The sequence below is a fragment of the Amphiura filiformis genome, chromosome 1, assembly GCF_039555335.1.
Source record: "Amphiura filiformis chromosome 1, Afil_fr2py, whole genome shotgun sequence".
Lineage (NCBI taxonomy): Eukaryota > Metazoa > Echinodermata > Ophiuroidea > Amphilepidida > Amphiuridae > Amphiura > Amphiura filiformis.
Window position 1 is genome coordinate 4,126,260 of NC_092628.1, and position 17,087 is coordinate 4,143,346.

General features: G+C 38.3%; 1 protein-coding gene across 1 annotated transcript in view; it reads right to left on the bottom strand.

The window, feature by feature from the left end:
• Positions 1-9,349, bottom strand: part of LOC140169671 (mediator of RNA polymerase II transcription subunit 29-like) — an 89,949-nt gene extending 80,600 nt beyond the window's left edge. The window contains exon 1 of the mRNA XM_072192963.1: positions 9,177-9,349. Coding sequence (XP_072049064.1) covers positions 9,177-9,338 — 162 coding nt within the window. The 5' untranslated portion in view covers positions 9,339-9,349. The remainder of the gene's footprint in view (positions 1-9,176) is intronic.
• Positions 9,350-17,087: the final 7,738 nt, after the last annotated feature.

Genomic DNA, 17,087 nt, shown 5'->3' on the forward strand with positions numbered 1-17,087 from the left:
ACCATTTTGGTTTACTTGCTTACGGTGGGCAAATATTGTACACCTGGCATATTTCGGCAAGAGCCTGCAATCAAACAATAGTTTGTTTCTTTTAAAGGCTTGAGCTAGGCAAAGTTTTGCGCACCTATAGCACAATAATGGCATAATGCATTACATACAATGTATCAGCACATAAGTAACAATGCACTTTGAATTGAAGTTTGCTAGCCCGGGGGGGTCACTCCCATTGTGGCCTGTACACCATCGGCGATAATGAAAACGCGTAAAAAGAGTCGTTATGGGTGGTTAGGCACGATACGCGCGTATCGCGTGTAGGATGTCAAAAACAAGAAAAAATAAAAAAAAGGGTAGCAAAATTGCAATTTCTAAATACGCGGAAATGAAATTTAGGGTATGAAATTTGATGTTAGGAATGAAATCCCTGTTTAGGGTGTCATTTTAGCCAAGGGTTAAATCCTTGTTTATGGTGCTTTTCAAAAGTTGATTATCGCGGATGGTGTACAGGCCACAATGGGAGTGACCCCCCCCCCCGGGTTTGCTAGGCACATAGCAAAGATGTACACACAGGGCTTGAAAATCTGCTAATTTACGGGTATCAAGTTAAATTTCTCCAAATTTATTATTTATAGCATGTTTTTATATTTTAAAAACAAAAAAGAAACAATTTCCCTCCAAATACCAGAATTTCCCTCCAAATACTAGAATTTCCTTCCAAACACCAACATTTCCTGGGAAGGAGCTTCCAAATTTCTCACTTTTTCAAACCATGTTACCCAGTACAGTGGTACACAGTTTGCCTTCTACATTGTATGAGCGACAACCAAACAAGGCAGAGTTGGTACCCTTTGGTTCTAACTCATGGACATTTTCCTGCCAATTTGCAGTCAAGTTTATAGTTGAATCAAGAACGTGCTTGAAAACCTGATTCTAAAAAACCAGGGCTGTCAACTTTTTTGGAATTGCTTACGTGAGACACTGACTGTCGAACAGAGAATTATTTTTTGCATGCTATAATGTTCATTTTGACCCATGATTATTTGAGCCACGGCGCTCGAGAATCTATTTTTAAATAGAAGGCAAAACATTATACTTTATAAAATATAATCTACAAAACTGATTATGTACCCATATGAATATGATTTTAGATAAAGAGCTTGACATTTATATATGCATATTCTGTATTGTTTTATGGTTTGTATTGGGCCAGGTGCCACGGTCAGTGACTCTCCAAAGCACAATGATCTCATGAATGTAAAATTTAAATATATTTTACAAATCTCTGACTTTTATAAATTGTGGCAATTTTACAGCCCAAGATTCAAAATAAATTATTTGGTGGAAGTTCACCACCTAACAAGCATTATATTTTATCTCAAGGTCACACAAAAACTCGTCATACTTATTCATAATCGCAACCAATCAAAATCCATCCCTATCACCATGACGATAACGATGCATGAAAAAATTCTATAAATGAAAAACCCGGTGAGAAAATATTGATTCTCTATTGATCGCTACATCCGTAAAGAGTAATAAAAAAAAGTGCTCCACCTCCGCAAACACATTCATGCATAGGGCCCTGGGCTATAATTGGTGTGTTATCAGATGTGTAGAGTAATTCATGCACAACTATAAAATGTTGTTCCCTCCGATCTGATGTTGTCTTAGCGTGAATATGTTTCAGAACATTCTATCGCCACTACCACCAGGCTGTTTTGTTTTGATATGCACATACATTCATACAAAGAACAGCACCCTTAAGAGTTGGAAACTCCTTACCTTGCCGATTGTTAAAGGAAGGGGGAGGGGGTGTAACCGTGTAACAGCCTGAATCCGTCTGGCCTTAGGGCCTTGCCCACTGATAAAGGAAGGGGGAGGGGGTGTAACCGTGTAACAGCCTGAATCTGTCTGGCCTTAGGGCCTTGCCCACTGATAAAGGAAGGGGAGGGGTGTAACCGTGTAACAGCCTGAATCCGTCTGGCCTTAGGGCCTTGCCCACTGATAAAGGAAGGGGGAGGGGGTAACCGTGTAACAGCCTGAATCCATCTGGTCTTAGAGCCCAAAGCCAAAAGCATCATAACAAACATATTTCAAGAAAGAAGCTTAGGCTATATTTGGAGAACATTTGTTGGATTTGTGTATGCCGCATTAAAAATGCGAGCGAAGGCACACAATGCTGCGCATGACTTGCTGTACACAAACAATAGACCGATCAGTCCTTATGATGCAAGTATTCTCACTGCATACAAGTCAAAGCACTGGGATTTTGCCTGTTGGGTGCAAACTGTATGCATCGGTGGGCGGAAACCACATCCCCTTACTTTTGTCTGCAAACTGTTCAGAGAAACTTAAACTCTTAGATATTTTTGTGCTGATGTGAACACACCTTTTTGTCTAATGGCACTTAAATGTAAATTGATTTTACTACATTGGCGTTTGAGACTAAATAAATGATTGGTGTGATAGACCTAGAGAAAGACTTGGGAAAGGTGTCTGCACTTTCATCATTTGAAAATTTCATATACGCCTGCATTGCACTTCTGTAGTTCTGTAGCTCTAGTAAAACGTAGTTTCAATGGATGATGCATACATGAGATTACAAAATGAGAGCAATTCTATACCCCGGTATGAAAGTGATGAGAGCTACAGTGTATTATAGAGTGGGTTCTTCTGAACTACATGTATATAGGGGTCTTTTGGTGACAGATTTGTCAGAAAATAACAAGCAATGAGTCTTTTTGTGAATGACTTTTGACTCAAGTTGAGGGTATTATTTGTTAAATATGTTCATGCTTAAGGGGGTACTACACCCCTGTGGTAAATTTGTGACTATCTTTGCATTTTTCTCACAAATTAATAACACACTGATAACAAAAGTTATGTATGTAATTGGGGCAAGGAATTCAATTACTACACTGAAATTTCAGTGTAGTAAGCGGTTCAGTAAATATGATAGGAAATGAGGCACATCCTAGCGGTACCTCATTTTCTATCACAAGTATCGAATCACATGTCTTGGGTCACTGAAATTTCAGTGTAGTAATTGGATTCCTTGCCCCTATAATATACATAACTTTTGTTACCAGGGTGTTATTAGTTTTTGAGAAAAATGCAAAAATAGTCACAAATTCATCGAGGGGTGTAGTACCCCCTTAACTATACATGTACATAAATGTAGTACCGGTAGTAAAAGGGTGGAGTTACACCCCCCATGCAGAAAGTGGGGAAACAGGGAGTACCACTCCTGATAAATGACTATCAAAATTGAGGAAATCATGCATTCATGAGTTAGAAAATGTAGAAATCACTTCACGAACACCCATGAATCCCAAAATTTTTAACTACAAACCACGAAATGCTATACCATTAAATCGAGAGCGCCACGAAATGACTGCACAAAATCCCGCTCGGATTACTCCACCTGCATACAGTAATGCGACAGACTTGTTTACTTGTTAAAAAGTTAAAATCACGAATACTGTACAACCGGGCATCCAACATTATCCATCAGGCTGACCAACTCGCTGTTCAGTGATTCAATTTTAACAATGCATGTGCGATGAATTTTTGTACCGTAAAACGGGGTGAATCGGGACACCGGGGTGAATCGGGACAAAACACAAAAAAGTTTTTTGACACCAAATTTTTCAAACCTAATTGATTGTTTTGTGTGTTTCTCTTCCCATGTTAAAAAAATGGACTGTCAGTATCAGAATGGTGGCTTTGCACATGTGATACAGGAAATATGGAGCCCAGGACACTAAAATGAAAATTTCCTCCAATTGCTCCAAAAAAATTATGTGGTCAGAACTTTATCCCTCCCAGTGGAACCATTGGAGGAAATGAGCTGGAAATGCACAGGGACCTCACAAAAAGTGTCATACATGTGCTGTAAAAGTGAAAATTTGGTTAGTCCAAAGAAATTTTTAATTTTGTTGATTTTTGTACTTTTCAGATTTGAACTTTTGAGAACGGGGTGAATTGGGACACAATGTACTGTAGCTTTAATGGTATTAAGTTTGGATTATTCTCTATGTGGCATCACCTTAAGCCTGTAATAGTTAGTTGTCCTCTACCCGGTACCACCCACCACTAATTTTAAAAACAGGAAGTGAGTTTTTACTGTCCCGGTACAAAATTTTACCACACATAATTTTCAGAATTCCAGAAATAATTTTTTGAAAGGATTTTCAGGTTTTAAATAAATACGTACTTTGTTTTTAAAATATTGTTATTAATTTTTTGTATCTTTAATGGTATAACTTGTATTAAGATATGTATTGGTAAAACAGACCTATTTGCACCTTCATTGGGCACAGGTCATTGGGTAGCTCTATAATTTGACTTAGAATTAGAAAATTAGAAAAACAAATTTGAAAGCCACCCACCCTTAACCCAAAAAAGTTTTGGAGGACAACCATTTGAACTATAATGTTGTTAGTCTTATCCTGAAGTTCCAGTAATTATTGAGTTATTTATGCTTTGAATATTGCTGTTAGAGTTGGAAAATGTTTGCCAATGTTCAATTTGTTGGACTGATAGAAATCATTCGTGAGTTGTTTTTAATGGCACTGGTTGCAAGTTGGTACCAGTATGGTATTGCTAAATTGCCCATAATGTGTTTGGCCAAAGGTTGTTTTGCTTTAGGCTGTATGTACATGATAATTGTTATTGATGGAAAATCACATGCAAGTAGCAAGAAAATTTAACAGATGTCTGCAATATGTGCGAGTTGTCCATTTTTGACTGAAAGTCACAGCTCGCTCGTTATTTTTTCCTTTAAAAATGACACATGATTATCGGTATTTTTTTAAATGTTTAGGAGAAATGCAGTATTTATTTGGTAAGAAACACTGTAGTATTACCTTATGTAAGTAGTGATAAGAAAAGAACAATGAAAACTTAAGTTTTAACATGAAATGTGAAGGTCAAAAGTTTTATTACTTTTTTACCGTAACAAGTACAGTCCAGTTGAGGGTACCAAAGAACATCCAAGTTATGGCAGTAAACATGACATCAATTGTTGTTAAATTGTTCTAAATTATTAGAGAAGTATTTAAATACTTGTTTAATGTCCCAATTCTCCTCATTTGTGGGGATAAAGGGTACAAAAACTAATTCAAACCTTCATCAAATACTATTTACTCTGCTGTCCCGATTCACCCCAAACTCGGGGTGAATCGACAGTCACTTTCTTTTTTAAAAGAGGTAAAGCACTTGAAATCCACTCAATCTAACATTACCAGTATGTAGATCTCATGGGTGGACATAAAATGCACCAATGACTGTGGCAATTGAAGCTACAAAGAAAAAAATACAATTAAAGCCATGCCCAAACTGTCCCGATTCACCCCGTTTTACGGTACATGCTCTACATACAATGTAAGATATGCACTGTACATGTACATATTTCAAGGTCAGGAAAGAAGCATAACGTCATTAGATCGACCTCATTAATAATTAAAATACTGTACACATGCTTGTATAAATTTAACACTGCGATATAAATGCACTATACGTGTTTAATTCCGGGTCATAAATACCGCTACATAATCAGATTGAACTGATTAATAATGAAAAATGGAAACGTAAAAATTGCAATGAATTCGAAGGCGAAAGAAAGAAATTGCGTTGGAATTTAGGCTTTATGGATGTTAGAATTATTTGCATCACAAACATAAATAGAAATTTGATTCACTGAAGTATCAATTTGTGTCGCAAACTGCGATGTGAACAGGCTAACCACAAGCTCTGATAGGGCCAGGAATTTCAATCCAATGAAATCGGGACATGCACGAACACCCGTAAGCTTCCTAACACTAAAAGAAGTGTACAGCAATCACAACATTATGTCTGTTTTAGAGCTATCACATCTTTAAAATCCATCAAATCTACCCATCTAAAATTCACGTATGGCTGGCTAAAACCTTGAATGGAAGCTCAGAAGTAAACACAGCCAATCACGACGGGCGATCACATCAAAAATGTTGCTAAAACTGCACTTCAACAAAATTTTAGACTGTACAAAATAGGCAAATTTTACTCAAAAGATACAATTGACTTTCAAAGTTATTTCTTTAATCCAAATTTCAACATTAACAGAATAATAACACCCGTTGCAAAAAATGTCAACGCTGTCTAACTGAAAAACAATAATCAATGTACGGTACTCTTTGCACAACTATCGTGTGCAAATTCAAAGACTAAAGTTCTCGAGTTTAAGGCTCTCAGCTAGCAAAGCAAAGGTTGCACGAGAAGTCTAGCCAAGAATTTGCTCACATTCTAGTCTAGAGACCATTGCATTCAAAATCTAGTCAGATCCGCTGAAGCATGGCACCGTGTAAATAATAATAATAATAAAACGGCACTTATCCACGCTTTCTGGATACTCAGTCTGTAGATGAATGGTTATACCTACCAGCCATATCGTATCAAGATAATAAATAAACACCCATGCTAGGTATACATGTATACCACCGTTCTTCGGAACGGCGGTATACTAGAGCATGGCAATAATTCTTTTACAGCGAATGTTGTCGGTTTTCACTCATTGTTCACAATGTGACATGCACAACAAATACAGCCCCCGAAATGGTCTACTTTTAGCGAGCCTTAACTCCGAAACAGTTTAGTCAAAGTTAAAAATGCAATCCCCAACCCTTTGCTTACCTTTGGACGAATTTGCAGTAATCTCTGCTAGCTCCGTGTTGAAAAATGTCCGGTACTTGCCCAGTACAAACATAGAAATGGCCACACCGCTTCAGTCCTGGCAATGAATATTTCTTGCGTAAATCCAATGGTTCCAACGTGGGCATCACAATGATAGTCTCCTACACAACCAGATTGTGTCGGCCTGATGTTCGTCGATACTAATCGCTAAAGTGAGGACAGCGTGAGCTCTTACCTGCGTAAGAGTCTGTTCGACAAAGGCGATTGTGAATAAGGATGATTGACAGCGCCAGTATATTGGTGCGAGCCATTATGCCCATATTAGGTGCATATATTACGGCATGGCAGCAGACAGGTTGCGCTGTCCACTGACCCTGACTGTTCGTCACGTAGACAGACCATGACCTGGGTACATGTACAAAGCAGGGGATGCGACTGCGAGCCGCCATTTTGACACGTGGTATCTACTCTTCAGAAAAATTACTTTTGTTGACGTTTTATATCAAACAATTTTCGATAACAGATTTCTACTAGGATTTCAATTTTTTATTAATGAAGGTACATGTAGTTTTGAGGAATAACACGGGATGTTTTGAGCTTTATTACAACTGGTGGTGTAGGAAGGTGAGTGAATTCGTGAATGAGGCCGGGGATTGAGGTTTTGTTGTTTCAACGATCCGATAGTAGGATACGAAACGTAGGCTAAAAATGTCTAATTACATCATTCATTCGCCATGTTGACATGAAAACATTAGCTGCTGCGAGGTCAGTGTCATTGAATTTGTTACCTAAATTCCTTTCAGGATATTCTGATTTTACTTATTTATAATGTGTACGAATGTGCTCCATACAAACTCAAAAGTATAAATGCAAGGTGTTACTGCTGACAATAGAAACATTGTTGCAAAGTCATTAAAAACAGGTATGTACTACAGACGTTCTTTCCCTAAAACGTGATACAGGCTAGTAACGCAGTCGCAGTCTGCCCCTATACCCTAGCCCCCTGTGTGGGCAAGTCATACTTCAGGGCTTATGACTTGCCCTGAACGTCCACATATATTCGTAAGAGACGGACACATTGCATGAGAGCCTGCCAATTTAAGCTTCCTATAATATCAATTGCATTAAACATACGAAGTCACAAACTTACAAACTTCAATATGAACTTCAAATACAGCAGACCAGCTGTTAATCATTACCGATCCTTCAGAACGTTTTACTCTTGCAGCTGTTTGATGTAAAATGCGACTTCGCTATCTCCATTTTCCCTATCGAAACGTCAGGCGTTGTTTACAATTTTACCGGAAATGTGGGAAAATCGCCAGGCCTTCTTCTGGAAATGCGCAAGGCATTGTGGGAAATTGTCAGAGCTGTGCACGTTGTGTAGCCTAAGTTCCTTGGCCCCGATCTCGAAACAATAAACATGGCGGAATAAAATGACCGTGCGTAAGCAGTAAAGGTACTGGTGGATCAAACCTATGCAAGGTCTTAGCCAGCCATGCGTCCACCCGTCTTTAAGACGGCCTAATCTAATTTTAGACGGGTGGATTTAATGGATTTTACAGATGTGATAGCTCTAAAACAGATGATTTTAAGGTTATATGAACTTGAGACTAATTCAGAGTGACATGTAAAGGCCAAATCAGGACATATTTGACCCTAGTGTGACCCTTCCATGGGTACAAGTTGTTTTATATTTGAGGGTCAAATTTTGGTGTCTGCTTGGACGGGTGGTTTCTGATTTCTGGCTAAGACTCTGAACCTATGTAACTCATCGGTCTGACAAGGTCAGGTCATTACACATCATCAGAGTTGTTAACGTCATATGCTTTACGCCATTGTTGTAGCCGAGAGAGCAAGCGTGAGGTCTGGACACTTTTCGTGTTCTGGACACAAATTTGTCATAAATATATTGGCGATGTCCAGTATTTAAGGGCACTTTTTACATACGTTTGCTTGTGATAGGGTAGATTCGATAGCTGTACAAATTGTACAAAATATCAATTTGATAATGACCTCAAATTGTTTACAAAAATATATTTTTCATTGTATCCAGTTGTTCGACATATAGTCTGCCCCCATGCCTAAGCCTAGGTTCTATATTAGATGGCAAACATCAAGTTAACACACGTTTCCAAGCCTCCACATTTATTCTAGATTTATGAACGAATAACGTCGTTCAACATGGTGTCAGAAGTGGGATACGAACCCACACCTACATTCGGAGGCGTAAAGTCAGAATCAGATCAAAGCGGCGCGCCACGTGTCGATGTTTTTTCTGGTCACATGTGCGGGTGCGTACACTACACTGCGAATTTTCAGTGCCCCCGGGTCGGGTCCAGTTATGCACGTAAATATAGTAATGTTCATAACAGCTTCATTGCAATGTTCAATGGAACGTAACCCTGTGAAGTGTGCAGTGCAAAATTCTGCAGACATGCAACATGTAAACACACATAATTCTGTAAGCTTACATGCTTACTGACATTTAGTGTTTACTAACTTACCGACAAAGAATCCTTGAGATGAGGCACTAAAGCTTTGACACTCAGTATAGGATCATATTCATATTGTTGTACTGCTTGCTTTTGGTGCTGATGAGCTTGTTGTTGGGTTTGTGGTTGATTTTGAGCCTGAGTTGGCTGCTGTGGTTGCTGAGTCGATGCCATCGTATAGGAATACCAGATCTGTTCTATACACAAATGGCTATTTACATTGTGTATATGCCATATGGACGGATTCACTTTCTGCATAGGGGGTCATAATAAATGTCTGACAATGTATTATTAATTTGCGAAATATTTTCAATTTCAAAATAAATTCATAGTAAATAAAAAACTTGTAAAATTACTAAAATATCAGGTTTTAATAATAAGATTTTATATTGTCATTTTTTAAAATAAAATGTGTATGTATATTATATTTATACACCCCTCTTAGAGGAATAGTTCAAATACGGTGTTGTAGTTTTCACGCCCAATTGGGTGAATAAGTGTGTAGTCTCTTTACTACGTCTGTTTACAGTCACAGAGAAGTTGACAAAAAAAAGTATACATGAAGAAGTACGGTAAGCGATGGATCGGGGTGCTTAGAAGGAGGTATGAATATTAATAAGTATGACGTCAGTGTGAGTGTATCTGAAGGATGTTATGTTATGTTATGTTATGTTATGTTATGTTATGTTATGTTATGTTATGTTATGTTATGTTATGTTATGTTATAGTAATTCAATTCAGGCTGTTCAATTAGGCATAGGCCTACGCGCGCCCCCAAAACTAAATCAACGTGTTTCTTTTATTAGGTAATTAATTGACTATTAAAATGAATTAATTATTTAAATAGCTTTATTTATTTCTTATTGTTTTTTATTTGGGGTGGTAAAATTTTGTTCATTTAAAAAGTTTAATTAACAAACTAGATTGCTTTATTTATATTTATTTATTTGTTTATTTATTTATTTATTTATTTATTTATTTATTTATTTATTTATTTATTTATTGATGTATTTATTTATTTATTTACTACTTTCTTTCTTTCTTTCTTTTTATATTTATTTATTTATTTATTTATTTATTTATTTATTTATTTATTTATTTATTTATTTATTTATTTATTTATTTATTTATTTATTTATTTATTTATTTATTTATTTATGTATTTGTTTATTTATTTGGGTAAATATAATCTGTAGGCCTATTGCACAACCCCTGGTTTATTGCTTTTCTTATATGTTTATTATTTATTCGAACTATCCGAGCATCCAAAATCAAATTAATCAGTCACTTGTTCATTCACTCCCCCGGGTCACTCCCTCAATTAATCTCAAATGAATGAAGGAAAGAAGGAAACGAAGGAAAAAAGGAAAGACGGAAGGAAAAAAGGAAGGCAGGAATAAAGAAGGAATGAAGGAAAGGAAGAAGGAAAGTAGGAAAGAAAGCAGAAATTAAGGTAGGAAATATTGAAGGAAGGAACGAAGAAAGGAAAGAAAGGAGGAAGGAAAGAAGGATGGAATGAAGGAAGAGTGAAAGGAAAGAATGAAGGGAAGGACAGAAAGAAAGAAGGAATGAAGGTAAGAAAGAAGGATGGAAAGAAAAAATGAAGAAAAACGGAAGGAATGAAGGAAGAGAAGAAGGAAGGAAAGAAAGAAGGAATGAAGGTATAGGAGGTAAAGAAGGAAGAAAAGAAGGATAAAGAAAGGAAAAAGAGAAGGAAAGAAAGAAGGAAACAGGAAGGAAAGAAGGTAGGAAAGAAAGCGGGAAGGAAAAAGGAATGAGGGAAAGGAAGGAAGTTATGAGGAATGAAATAAAAAAGAAACAAGGAAGGAAAGGTAGGAAGTTGGAAGGAAGGAAGGAAAAAAAGAAGGAAACTAAGAAGGAAGGAAGGAAGAAAGGATGGATGGAAGGAAAGAAGATAGGAAAGAAAGGAAGGAAGTTGGAAGGAAGGAAAGAAGCAAGGAAAGGAAAGAAGGAATGGGAAAAAAAGGAAAGATGGAAGGAATGAAGAAAGGAAAGAAGGAAGAAAATAAAGAAGGAAAGAAGGAAGCAAAGAAGGAATAAAGGAAAGATGGAAGGAACGGAGGGAGGAAAAAGGAAAAATAGAAGGGAAGAAGGAAGGAAAGAAGGAAGGAAGAAATGAAGGTAGGAAAGAAAGAAGGAAAGAAAGAATGAAAGAAAGAAAGATGGAATTAAGAAAAAAGGAGAGAAAGAGAGAAAAAAGGAATGAAGTTAGGAAAGACAGGATTTTCCCTTTCCCTGCCTTTTCCTCCCTTCTTTCCTTTCTTCCTTCCACCATTCCTTCCATCCTTCATTCCTTGTTTCATCATCCTTCTTTCATTTCTTCCATCCTACCTTCCTAACTTCTTTCTTTCCTTCTTTACTTCCTTTTTCCTTCCTCCCATCATTCCATCTTTCTGTATTTCTTTCCTTCTTTCTTTCCTTCATTCTTTCCTGCCTTTCGTTCCTACCTTCATTCCTTCTTTCCTTCCTTCTCTTCTTTTCTTCCTCTTTCCTCCCTCCGTTACTTCTATCTTTCCATCTTTCTTTCTTTCCTTCCTTCTTTGCTTCCTTCTTTCCTTGTTTCTTTCTTTCCTTCATTCTTTCCTTCTTTCTTCCTTTCCTTCCTTTATTTCCTACCTTCTTTCCTTCCATCCATCCTCTTTCCTTCCATCCGTCTTTCCTTCCTTCTCTCCGTGTTTCTTTCCTTCCTTCATTACAAATTCCTCTCTTTCTTCATTTCCTTCCTTATTTCCTTCCTCCCAAATGCCTTCCTTTCTTTCGTTCCTTTTTGCCTTCCTTCTTGCTTTCCTTTCTTTATCCTTCTTTCCTTCTACTTTACTTCCTATCTTCATTCCTTCTTTTTTCCATCCTTCCTTCTTTCCTTCCTTCATTCCTTCCTGCTTTCCTTCCTTCTTTCCTTTCCTTCCCTCTTTCTTTCCTTCCATCCAACTTCCTTCCATCCTCCCTTCCTTCTTTTCCTTGTTCTTTCCTTCATTACTTCCTTACAACTTCCTTCCTTCTTTCCTTCCTTATTTGCTTCCTCTCAACTTCCTTCCTTTTGTCCTTTCTTTCATTCCTTTTTTCTTCCTCCTTTCTTTCCAACATTCCTTTCTTCTTTTAATTTCCTTCCCGTGTTTCCATCTTTCTTTACTTCCTTCTTTCCTTTCTTCTTTCCATTTTCCTCCCTTCTTTATTTCATACCTTCATTCCTGCTTTATTTCATTCCTAATTCCTTCTTCCCTTCCTTCATTCCTTCCTTTTTTCCTTCCTTTTTTCCTTTTTCCTGCCTTTCCTTTTTTTCTTCATTCTTCCTTCCTTCTTTCCTTCTGTCCTTCCTTCTTTCCATCATTTCTTCCTTCTTTCCTCCGTTCCTTCCTTTCTTGTTTCCTTTCTTCTTTCATTCCATGTTTCCTTCTTAAATACCTTCTTTTCGTCCGTTTTCCTTCTTTCTTTCCTATACGCCTACTGTATAGCCTACTAGTAGTAAATACATATAAAAAATGGCCTTGTATCAGAAAGTTTGTATTCTGATATTGTATAAAACAAGTTTGTAATCATAATCTTAAACAAATTAATTAATCAATCAATCAATCAATCAATCAATCAATCAATCCATCAATCAATCAATCAATCAATCAATCTATCAATCAATCAATCAATCAATCAATCAATTAATCAATCAATCAATTATTTATTTCTGGTATTGTATATATAAAACAAGTTTGTAATCAAAATCAATTAAATTAATATATGCATTAATTAATTAAATTAATATATGAATGCATTAATTAATTAATTTAATGAATGAATGAATTAATTAATTAATGCATTAATTAATTAATTAATTTAATTAATTAATTAATTAATTTAATTAATTAATTAATAAATGCATTAATTAATTAGATTAATGAATCCATTAATTATTGTTTCCCTCCTGCATCCAAATTGCAAAATATTTAATTATTTGATATTAATTTGACGTTTTCTCTTTTAATTACATTTTAATTGCATTAATTTGCTATTTTCTTACTTTGATCTCTTTATTTAGTTGGCCTATTAGACTTTATCAGGACGATGCTGAAGAAAGACACAAACAATGAACACCCCTGCATTATTATTAGCAATGCAGGCCTATAAAATTAACCATAATTGCAAAATAATTAAATCTGTTGCTGTTTGGCTGTGACCACTCGTTTCAAAAGAAAGAAAATAATAAATAATTGATAATTAATAATTAAAAGTCACGGTCCACCTCGTGCCTATTTTAATCTTAAACAGTAAACTATTATTGTGAAGTAAAGGGTCTATAGAGCTCTATAGATCAATTCCATGCGTGAATGACATTCGACATGTACTGAAGCTCACACTGACGTCATACTTATTAATATTCATGACCTCCTTCTAAGCACCCCGATCCATCGCTTAAGAAGTACTAGTCGGGCAGCAAACTACCCAGTTTTTAAGGCCCGTGGCCTTTTGATGAAGACAATGTGCCACCTATCTTAGCATGTTGTTTGGGTCCCAAGTAACATATTTATACATGTTTACAAAAATCCAGATGCAGCAGAAGGCGGCCATCTTATTTTTCAAAATGGCGCCCATTTTGGCAAAATATTTCCAATATTTGTCAAACTGCCCCTTCCCAATGTGATTTTATTGGCACAGTAGTGATTGTTTTAGGCTTGTTATAGTAGTTTTGTCATGTTGGCATGCAGTAGCACCAATATTAATGATTTACAAATTCAAAATGGCCGCCAAAAATTCAAAATGGCCACCGAAATCAATTTATTTCCTTCAAACATACAATAAGCCTACATTAATCTGGTAACATATGAGATTGGACACGTGACATGAATATTAAAATAATAACACACACAAATCCCATACTTAATGCACACCCCACCCACACCCTTACCCCCCCTTATATTTCGTATATTATATTAAAGTGCCACAAAAATGTATCAAAAACGTTTTCTTGGCTCATACGGGTATCCTTTATACAAGAACAGTTGGTGGTGCTAGTTTGGGCTACAGGCTGTATTACTACATCCATAAGCACATGGCAGCAGAGGGTACGTGGTTCTTCAAAACAAATTGAACCATTTAAGGACAATTTTGCCCAATGATGTGCCCAGTTGGTTGCACTGGTCTCCACTGAAAACCCACCGATCGATATACCAAAATCGCTAAAAAAGATACCCCAAAACCGTGGCACCATCCTGTACACCTTTAAACAGGAAGACCCCCAGGACATGGCATTGGCCAGACATTGAGAGGTATTGAGGGGTATTGAGAACAGGGTAAAAGGTACCGAGTGGTCCCATAAATGGTTTATGGGTCCCGGGGGATGGAATTTTTAATGGTTTCTAGGGATGGAGTTAGGGATACCAGGGATGGGGTATAAAAGAGTACTAGTAAAGGGTACCGAAGGTCCCAGGGACAACAGTTTATGGATCCAGGTAAAGGTGCTAGGTTCCAGGGGTGACATTAGGGGTGTCAGCAATGGGGTTTGGGGTACCAAGGACAGGGTTAGGGGTTCGGGGATGAGGTTAGGGGTTCCAGGAATGGGGAGAGTCCCATGGTCGGTGTTAGGGCACCTAAAACAATTCCTACTGTACCAATAAATTCACAATGGGAAGGGTCAATTTGAAAAATATTGGATAGGGTGAGGGGTACTGGGATGGAGTAAAGAGTCCCAGGGTTTGGATAATGGGTACCGGGGACAGCGTTATGTGCACTGAGGAAGGGCTAGGGGTACTGAGGACAGGGTAACGGGTTATGGGTCCCAGTGAAGGGGCTAGGGGTTTCAGAGATGACCGGTCATGGGTCCAGGAATGGGGTTAGAGGTCGCATGATCGTGACGCGTGTTTGAGGTCCAAGGGATAGGATATGGGTGACTGGGGATTGTGTTAGGGGTACCCGGGTTGGAGAAATGGGTACCAGGAACTGAGTAAGGGGTACTGGGCATTGGGTATGGTGAACCAGATGTGGGCTAACAGGTTTCGAAGATGGTATTAGGGTCCCAGGGATGTTTCATGGCCGGGTCTCAGGGACGGAGTTTGGTGTTCCATGAATGAGTTAAAGGTCACGTAGTTTGAGGTCCCCGGGAATAGGGTAATGGGGATGGAGGCCAAGGGTTAGGGATATGAGTACCAGGAACAGGGTAAGGGGTGTAAAGCATTGAATATGGGGAACCAGATGTGGGGTTACAGGAGCCAAAGATGGGATTAGGGTCCCAGGGATGGGTCATGGGTCTCGGGGACGGAGTTACGGGTTCCAGGAATAGAGTTAAAAGTCCCATAGTTGGTGTTAGAGGTTCCAGGGAATAGGGTAAGGGGCAATGGTGATATAATTAGGGGTCCCAGGGTTGGGGTAACCCATTAAATGGGTACCAAGAATAGAGTAAGGGGTGCCGGGCATTGGTTAAGGGTAAACAGGTTGTGGACGTACCAAAGGTGGGATTAGGATCCCAGGGACGGGTTATGGGCAGACCTGCCAACCTAGCCCAGTAAGAAAGAGAGACATTGAGGCCAAAACTTTGTACATGTACACAAACCAGGTACCGACAAATTCAAAGACTTGAGGTGTGCAATATTTTCAGAATTCAGGGAAGGTTTTGCAGGTCTAAATTTATCACAATAGACTAAAGAGAATGCTATAGCAAAATTTTAAAGTGAAATTTGCATCATTTTCTGCTGTTCTTACATTTAAATTTGCCATCACTGAAATTTTCAGAAAGCAGGACTGTCCCTCTTTTTCACTTTGAAAAACCCCAAATGAGGGACAGTCCATCAAAATGAGGGACAGTTGGATGGTCTGTATGGGTCTTGCGAGAGTTCCAGGTTCCAGGAACGGAGTTTAAAAGTCCCAAAGTTGGTGTTAGAGGTCCCAGGGAATAAGGTAAGGGGTAATGGAGATGGAGTTAGGGGTCCCCGCGTTGCGGTAATGGGTACCAGGAAAGGGGTTCAGGGTACCGGGCATTAGGTAAGGGGTACCGGATGTGGGGTTACCGTACCAGAGAAGATGAGAAGAATCTTCTCTGCCGGTACCAAAGATGGGATTAGACTAGAGGTTCTAGTTGGTGTTAGGTGTCCCGGGAATAGGGTTAGGGGTACTGGGGATGGAGTTCCAGGTTTCCAGGTTTGGCGTTAGGAGTCCCAGGGATGGCGTTAGGGGCCCGGGTTAGGGGTACCGAGGACTGTGTAAGAGTAAGAGACTTAGGGTACTAGGGATATGTTTAGGGGTGTCAAGGGTGTGGTTATGGGCTGGTCCGAGTACATCAAATTTAGCCAGAACATATCAGGTTATGGGCCACTGGGCAGTGGATTATGGGTTCCGGTGTTGTGTTAAGGGGTCCCTTGGATGGGTCTAGGGGCCCCAGGGAGGGATGGGTAGTGCTACTGGCCAGGGATGGGGTTAGGGGTACCAAGAATACAGGGTTATGTGAACCGAGGAGGGTATAAGGGTAGGACATTCGGGTACTAGTACGGGATACATGTTATTGGGTATAGATATCAGAGTACGATGTACGTTTAGCAGGGTAGGCCTACAGGTACAGGGTTATGAGTTAGGTACCAAGTTAGGGGTGATCGGGGTAAAGATTAGGATTACGGGTTGGGGTATGAGTATGGATAAAACTTAGCGGGAACATAATTATTATTATCATATCCAGATGAGAAGGCATGAAGACATTTAAGGTGGAAGTTACAGATTTTAAATTCAGGAACTATTTTAAATAAAATGTTATCTGATAGAGAGTGACTTCATATTAAATTATAGGTAAGCATTGGAATTTGGGGGTGGGTGTGTGGGGAGGTGTGGTGTGGTGTGTATTTGCAGTGTAGTATGGAGTTTGTGTATCTGTTGGTATATTAATTAACATGTTACTTGCTTAAACTTATATTTTATAATGCCCATTGTATG